Source organism: Otolemur garnettii, unplaced genomic scaffold, assembly GCF_000181295.1.
Source record: "Otolemur garnettii isolate 467f Iridium unplaced genomic scaffold, OtoGar3 scaffold00114, whole genome shotgun sequence".
Lineage (NCBI taxonomy): Eukaryota > Metazoa > Chordata > Mammalia > Primates > Galagidae > Otolemur > Otolemur garnettii.
This window is the reverse complement of record NW_003852509.1, coordinates 2626661-2635264: the sequence shown is the minus strand read 5'-3', so window position 1 is coordinate 2635264 and position 8604 is coordinate 2626661. Positions and strand designations below refer to the sequence as shown.

Below are 8604 nucleotides of genomic sequence, written 5' to 3'. Positions count from 1 at the left end.
TCCTACACCTCAGTCTAAATCCTACACCTCAGTCTAAGTCCTACACCTCAGTCTAAGTTCTACACCTCAGTCTAAGTTCTACACCTCAGTCTAAATTCTACTATTGTCACATTTTGTTTCCCACAGCTGTGCACAGATTATGTGGGGACATTTTTGCTTATCTGTGGTATCAGATATCTCGAAAAATGTGCACAGACTTTTTTTTTGTTGTTGTTAGTTTGTTTGCTCATCGGCTTTTGCTGGTGCTTGTGTGCTTAACTGTGGCCCAGCACAATGCTCGGTCTCCCCATGTCTTCCAGTGCGCAGCAGAAAAGAAAAAAGGTTGGACACCCCGCATGGACAGCATTTGGATTTTCATTCACAAAACTGAACGTCACGTGTGATGATAACCTCGACTAGTCAATAATATTTGTTGTGATCAATTATACTTCCTCAAATCAAATGTGGTCAGCACTCAGGTTCTAACTTTTCTTTGAAAGTGATGTTATTAGCATGGCTATTTCTCCCAGGCTCACAGTACAGATGAGATGAACGGGCTGAAAGTCCAACTCGGGAGTGTAACGATGTGTTTATAATTCAAAGATTCCAAGGTTGCTTGCCGAACGTAGACTTGTTAAAACCAAGTCAAGTCAAAAGCAATTAAACAAATAATTTTTACTTTAAAATATTTCATGTTTATTCTAGGACAGAGGACTGAACTCACTGTGGCTCCCACTCTGAGCACAGCTGACATGTGGCTAGTTAAGGAAATCACTGTGTTTGAGGCAAAGTTCTAAGGGCTTCACAAGTGTTTGCTTATTTGTTCCGATTAGCAGCTCTCCAAGAGATGTCATGATCACTACCACTTTACAGGCAGGGGTCTCAGACATAGAGAGTATGCCCACCCCAGGTCATCAAGCCCCCAGGCTTCAGAGCCAGCCTAGAGCCCAAGTCTGATTTATACCAAGGTCTCAATCAGTCATCTTGGGTAGCTACTGTGCTGGACTCCTGCTGATGGAACGACAAGACAGGTCACTGCCCCCCACCAGGTCAGTGGGGCATCTTAGCAGTGGTGGAACGAATTCCGACAACAGACAGCAAATCAAGATGCTCTCCCAGCTGACTAAATGCGTAACTTAGGACAAAATTGGGGGGATATTTAGGATATGGTTTACCCACTCAAGCAATAAAAGGATTGTCTCAGGAGATTTCTCAGGTGCCATCTTTTCTAAAATGTATAATTCACAAAAACTCAAAATAGATATAATTACTCAGAAATGGCACTATCACTCGAGAAAGAAATTCATGAGGGTCAGAAAGGGAGGAATGTCACTGTTCTTGCTGAAGGACCTGTCCAGCTGGCGTCACAGGTGCCCACAGAAAAAAACCCCAAGCACCAAAGTGAGAGAGATTGATACACACATGTGTAAAATATTTTTGTACATATACTTGTATCTATAAAATGTTGAGGTACATACGTTAAATAGGTTTGTGGAATATGGTTACTGAATTCAAAATTAAAATGGAAAATATGAAAGAGATAAAAACAACCAGTTTAGTTGGTGGTATCGGGTCATTGTTCCATATTCTCCACAATATTCTCAAATAATATCATTTTTTCCCAAAATATTGAACTGTTGGCATGAGCCAGATCAAGGTCATAGACACAAAAGCAGATGGAAACAGTCATGGGTTGAAGGAGGGAACCAAATGCAGTGGGTCCCAGGTGGAGCCACCGGATAGGAGGACAGCAGTGGGGACCCAGAGGCACAACTCAGGCCTCACATGGGCGAGGAGAACTGCCTGTCTTAATTTCTTGGTCTCAGTAATTATACCAGGATATGTAAGAACATTAGAGAAAGGCTATTTTAGTTTTGCAAATTTTATGCAAAATAAATTCAAAGTAAACAATTAAAAATAATAATAAGGATGATGCCCATTTTTTAAATTTTTAAGCAGGTGAGAGAAGCATTGATTTCCAGGAGTCACTTACTCATTGGAGGCCTCTGTAATCCTTCCTCATTAGAAATTAACTGCACAGCAAGTCAATTACCAATTAAGCGACACGTTGGGTAAACACTGGAGGCATCTCGACCCTTCCAGGTTCTTTGAAGCTCACTCAGCTTCATCATTTTCTCTGAAGTTTTTGTTTTGGTTTCAGCAAATCACTGACTGGATTGATTTAATAGTGAAATTCTGCCAGATTAATGGGAAACAAATTAAGTACGGTCACAGAACCTTATTCGTCTCCTTGACTGGAATCCAGGAAGGCAAAGGGGCAGAGTTACGCCGGTTTGTGAAAAACAGAATGTAGGCCTCATAAAAATCATAAAGTCACAGACTTCCCCCTTGAAAAGAAAAGGCAGGTGGAAGCCAAATCAACCACGAAGCCTCCCTGCATCCATCACCACTGGAGTCTTCCGAGGAGGACATCACACCACCAGTTGGCTCCCCTGGTTCAGTCCTGCTGCGCCCTGCACCGATGGTGTGCTTCCCTCTAAGCATGATGTTAACTTAACCAGCATTAATTGGGCAGTGGGGAATTTCCACGTGGAGGCATGAAGCTGCACGAGGGGTGCAGACACGTGCTAACATGAGGACAGGGAAGGTTTCATGGGAATAATCCTGAAAGACAGTGGCAGGGCCCAAGCTGAGGGGAACCGGGAGTGAGAGACAGCTGGGCCAGGCCGTGAAAGTGTTCAGGCAGGCTGAGGCTCTGGGGTCCGTCCCCACAGACCAAGGCATGCCTGTAAGGACACCCACACATGGAAGTGGGCTCCAGGACCTGCTCTAAATGCACTTGTTGTCTTTGTTTCCTTTCTTACCCTACGCTTCACTCTGTCCATGTCTCAGAGGGAGATGGGCAAACGATCCTGGTCATATGAGGGCATATGTTAAAGACAAGAAATGCTCCCTCCATTTTTTTTTTCCTGCCAAGACCATATAACCGTGATCCCTTTAACCATCACATCTTAATTTAGAAACCATACTAGGTTAATGCTGAAATCAAATCGATTTTCTCTCTTCTTGATATTTTTAGAGTTATTAGTTATAAGCGACACCATCAAATCACTTCAGGAAAAATGAGACAATCCGCTGGCTTTACTGCTATACACTTTCTTTTTAATTGCAAGAAAATTCATAATTGCTCATTCTGCATTGAAAACTGTAAACGGTGACTCTGATAATGCACATGGTTAGGAAACCAACCTGTACTTAATCAGAATCTGATTAGTAACAAAAAAAAAAAAAAAAAATCAGCATGCGCTGACGGCCGCAGAGTTGGTGAGGTTTGCATCACTCTGGGCTTAATGTACAGATAATTCTGGCACATGACATCACTGGCTGCATTTAGACTGCCTCAATCGTAGCCATGGCAACGCTGACATAAAACATAGCCAAGAGGTAATTTCACTCCAAATTAAATGAAAATAAGGCTAATCCTATTATTGCTTTTAACAATTTTCCAAGTAGCTGCTTCTTAGAGTGCCCTTGCTCATATGTTCTGTTCTTAAAAATAGATTATTAGAAAATTATATGTGTGTGCTGTACCGTCCAGTCACAGCTACTGACACTGTCCCCATCTCTGCAGTGTGACTTTGTGCTTGAGAAGAGGTTACATCTACCCACTGTGCTTCTTAGCATGTTCTGTGCAATTAAAAAATGAATAAATCTTTTAAATACTGATGTGGACCTTTCACCATGTCAGAGAATGCCACTCTCACATATGGTAAAATAATTCTATTTTTGAGTTAAGCCATATCACGCACTGTGTAAGTCTTAAAGGGAGCTTCATAGGATTCCGATTTGTACTGAAATGTGCTCATGTCGATTTGCGTGGTTATTTAGGAGAGCCCCCTTTTCCTTTCCAGCCGTCACTGCAGAATATGTGAAAGCTGAGAGATCCTTTTAGAAGTCCTAGTCTGGCTCTGATGAGATATTTCTTTCGGCTATTACGATAAACACTAAGTGTCGCACACACAAAAGTGCCGTCTCCTCCAACACGGTTGACCCAGCATGCAGGCTAAGTGGCTTTTCAATTCCACATGTCCCCTGTGGAAGTCACCCGTTCACAGGGTTATTATCAAACCACAGTCCAGAAACAGAAGGCACTTTCCTGACAGGGCGTTAACACTCGGCCTGGACTGGGCTGCCGGGGAACGGGAGGAAGCGCATAGGGTGGAGCAATGGCTGTGGCCTCGTGCCCCAGGTTTCTGCCAAGGGCCCCGTCAGGTCTGCATTTCCTGTCCAGTGTGGGGCTCTGTTTCTTCATCTGCAGTAACAGATGGAGTAATAGTGGACAGTACCAATGATGGCCCCTCAGGGCTTCTGCACCCAGCAGACAGGTCACTGTGAATCATCCTGAGGTTACAAGTACGGATCCAACTCCACACCCGTCTGATGGCTATTTAAAGAGAACAGGTTAAGCCAACTGACAACAGTTTATTAGACAAGAAGGATCAGAGACCAAAGGCCCCACTGAGAACTTTCCTAGCAGCTTCCTTTGAAAATGCCTAGACAGAGATTGCAGAGAGTCTTCGTGCCTGAACTCAGTTGCCAAGAAAATAGGGGCAGTCTCGGGCTGGCCATGCCATCGGTGACAACTGACAACCCACTCCACTGTCACTGGGAAGCCCTGCTCCGCCCTACTCAGCGTTTCAGAGAGAACACACTTTTTAGCACACTCTTGATATCATCTTCACATGTGTTTTTTTTTGTGCTACAGTTCAAGCAGTTGGGGAATATTTATCAGTCAGAGGAAGGTAGAAACAGAGATTAAGCTAAGAAGAGAAGAGGATACGGTAACTCAGCAGGGATGAGACAAGAAGAAACGGACAAAACTACGTCAAACATCCTCCAAGCCCCAATTCCGTCTTCAATGGAAACAAACGGAATGAGTGGGCTGGAGGCTGCTGGGCGGTCAGTCTCACTGTGCACCCCAGCCCTTCTGGTCCAGTGGAGGGTCTCGCTGCATTGGGGGGGCATCTCTGTCTAGTAGCTCCTGTTTTCATTTCAGTCGTCTGCAGCCTGAAGTTCCTTCCTCACACAGACTAAGCTTGCCTGGCAATACCTGTCACTATTCGCAGACCCCAAATCCCTGGTAAACATGCCTCCCTGATTCTACATCTCACTGACCTGCAGTCTCACCGAGAAGGTGTCAGCATTCAGCATCTCCACACTCTCATGTGGAAAGCCTTTAACATTAACCATATGATTTCTGAAACTCGGTCATCATACATCCTGTACCTCAAAGATTTTTTGAAAACCGTGATAATATAATTTTAAAACAATAAAGGTCTACCTTAGTTTAATACATAAATTCTCAAATTCACTTATAGGTCAAGATCCGAAATACGTAAACCATTTTAAAGAGGTAAGAAAGAGACAAAAAACACTTTATCACACAAAAAATTACTTAATTAGAGATAGAATTTAAGCCTTTAAACCTCTACACTTTTAATTCCTCTTTTAAACCACACTCACAGATGCAGCCAAAGCTGTTCTTGCAAGCAACACCACCAAACCTGTCCCGGACTAGACGCTGTTTTCTCCTGGCTCTTCCAGGGCCCATGGCAGAGGACCAACTGTTCCTCACCAAACCTGTCCCTGGCTAGACCCTGATCTCCCCTGGCTCTTCCAGGGCACCCAGCAAAGAACCAACTGTTCCTCAGAAAACCTGTCCCGGACTAGACCAGTGGTTCTCAACCTTCCTAATGCAGCACCCCTTTCATACGGTTCCTATGGGCCACACCCCACAGGTTAAGAACTGCCGGACTAGACCCTGTTCTCTCCCAGGGTACACAGCAGAGGACTGACTGTTCCTCACCCAACCTGTCCCTGGCTACACCCCGATCTCTCCTGTCTCTTCCCGGGCACACATAGGAGGACCAACAATCCCTCCATTGATTTTGCACATATATTAGATTAGGGTTGACACTGACTTGCTCTGGCTTTGATGCTCTGTAGCCATGTCTCCAGAGGTGGTTCCATGATTTGGTGAACAATCTTCACAGAGGAGAAGCAATGCATAGTGATATACATGCAGCAGTTTGTTGATGCTCAGTAATGGAATTAAAGGAAATTCAGCCTAAACGCACCTGTTCACAGTAAGCTAAAAACAACCACAACGCCAAACTCACTTGCCTCACTTAGTTGCCATCACCTGTGCTGCCTTAGAAAACTGCAAAGTAAGGACGCGGCAAGTTCAAAGTGCACAAACACCCTCCATCCCTAAACACCAGCACAAACCCCCTGGAAACTCCATAACTAGTCACATGGTAAACATAACTTTTTAGTAGCCGAAATAGCAGGGCAACAAAAGGAACACTCCTGCTGCCAGTGGGCATCGGATGAGAGAAGCTTAGCGAGCCCATTGGGCCAGCCCGGTCAGCACGGGTGCACCTCCACCCCCCCACCCCACCCTCGGCGCCTTCCCAGCCCCCAGCACTCACCATATAGACGGGGCTTCTGTCCCGCTGATCTCTAAGAAGTCGTACCCTTCTTCCAGCTGGAAGTCAGTGAAGACCAGCGCGATGGTGTCCCCTGGCTCCGCGAGGATGGTCCAGGTACAGTCAGCATTGTTTTCATACTCAGAGGGGAAGTGGGGGCTGGAGATGGAGCTGCTGGTTCCCCGCAAGGTTCCTCCACAGGCCCCTTCAGCTGGGGGGACAGAAGCAGAGGAGGCATCACTTCTCAGCACGGTTTCCACACACAAGGTTGCGTTCAAAGTGCCACTCTCAATTACCGCCTGGCATTTTCTGAATCTAAAACTGAGACCCTCAATCTGGAAATGGATCTCTATTGATATGTTAATTTAGTTCTAAAAAAAGTCTAAAAATTGCATCAGAGTTTTAATGGGATGACCATTCTGGCGAAAAGTAACATTGTAGCTTCTCTAAAATGTTTCCTGTGTATCATATTGGGGCTGGTAAAAAAAGAAAGAAAGAAACTATGAAGTTGCAGTTGTTATATACCTGACATTCCCAGTCTATGTAGCAAGATTTCCAGACATTTTACTCTGAGTCTTGGAAGATGAAGCTATATAGATAACATGGTTAGACTTGCAAACATGTGGACATATATCATTAATCCATTGGAATCTGTCTTTGAAAAACCTGTGCTCTTAAAAGTAGTTGTCCTAATCATGTGTGAAAAGAAGTTAGGTTATTAATTTTTTTATTTTTTGAGAAAGAGTCTCACTATGTCACCCTGGGTAGAATGCTGTGACGTCACAGCTCATAGCAACCTTAGACTCTTGGGCTTAAGAGATTCTCTTGTCTCATCCTCGCAAGTAGCTGGGACTACAGGCACCCACCACAACTCCTGGCTTCTTTTTTTGTTGCAGTTGTCATTCTTGTGTGGCAGGCCTGGGCCAGGTTCGAACCCACCAGCCCCGGTGTATGTGGCTGGTGCCCTACGTCAAGCCTAGATTATTAATTTGGATTTTGAATTTTGGATAATCTCTTGGTAAGTTCATGACTAAAGCCATAACAGAGACACATTGAGTCATAAACAGTTTCCGAGTATAAAATATCTGTATATAATATCTCAGAAAAGTGAGAAGCGAAAGCCTAGTAAAGTTAAAATACATTTAAAACATAAATTAACATGGTCAAACATATTGGTTTAAAGACAAATAGATCTTGTAAAGTTTGTCATAGAGTAAGGTAAATATTCATTGTTAAATTTAATCCTTATAAAATGTTGTATGCATAGTAAACTGTATATAGGAGAGATCTTTTAAACTGATGTATTTTAACTAACATGCCCACAGCTATCCTTCCCTCTTTTGTCCCCTTCCTTTCTCTTTTTACTGTTTTTCTCTCAGCAGATAATTCCTACCTGTATTAAAGAATATATCCTTAATAATTGGTGATTTTAATACTGCAGTTTGAATGGTACATTAAAGTCCACCTGTTATCAGGATGGGTAAGTTTGCCTTGAGCAGAGCTGGGTGACCTGCTCCCAGTGTCTGTGGGTGCAAAGATTGACCAGCTCCAACCTCCTCCCACCACTCTCAGGGCAGGGTGGGAGGAAGTGACAGCTTTCCATTAACTCCAGGCAAGGTGCAAGTTCCAATATGTTTTTCCATATTTGAGGAATGTTCTTTTTGACAGAATCTGAGCATCATAACAACTTTGAAATTGTCCTCACCAGGTCTGAGACAATCACCAACCTGCAGTGTCTGGGAAGCTTGCACTGAATGGTGGCTGCAGGCTCCAGAACATGGGCATGTGTTAGCTGGCTTAGGAGCCTGTCATTCTGTTGGCAGCTGCTGGAACTGTGCGGGCGCTGGCCAGCGGGCATCAGCCCGGACCAGAGGACCTCAGCTCTCACCCACGCATTTCTTCTCTGCTCAACATCTACAACTATTCTTTTCTCTTCTCTAGTTGAGCTGGATGGGTACAATTGTGACTTCTCTGTCTAGTGTTTGGATCCTCAGAGTCCAAGATCTCAGGACTCAGTGTCTATATTTTCCTAGGGCAGTATTTGGGTGAATGAGCAGATGAAGAGGCCCACACATGCCTCCTGTGGCCAGAGGGAGACAGCTGTGCTCACGGGTTTCTGAGGAGATGCAGCAGCAAAAAGGAAGGTCTCTACTCTGTCAGGAAGATCCAGAGGAGA

At 44.4% G+C, this 8604-nt stretch overlaps 1 protein-coding gene across 1 annotated transcript in view; it reads right to left on the bottom strand.

The window, feature by feature from the left end:
* CSMD1 (CUB and Sushi multiple domains 1) overlaps nt 1-8604 on the bottom strand; it is a 1810668-nt gene that overhangs the window by 883271 nt on the left and 918793 nt on the right. Inside the window, exon 5 of the mRNA XM_023517585.1 lies at nt 6432-6639. Coding sequence (XP_023373353.1) covers nt 6432-6639 — 208 coding nt within the window. The remainder of the gene's footprint in view (nt 1-6431; nt 6640-8604) is intronic.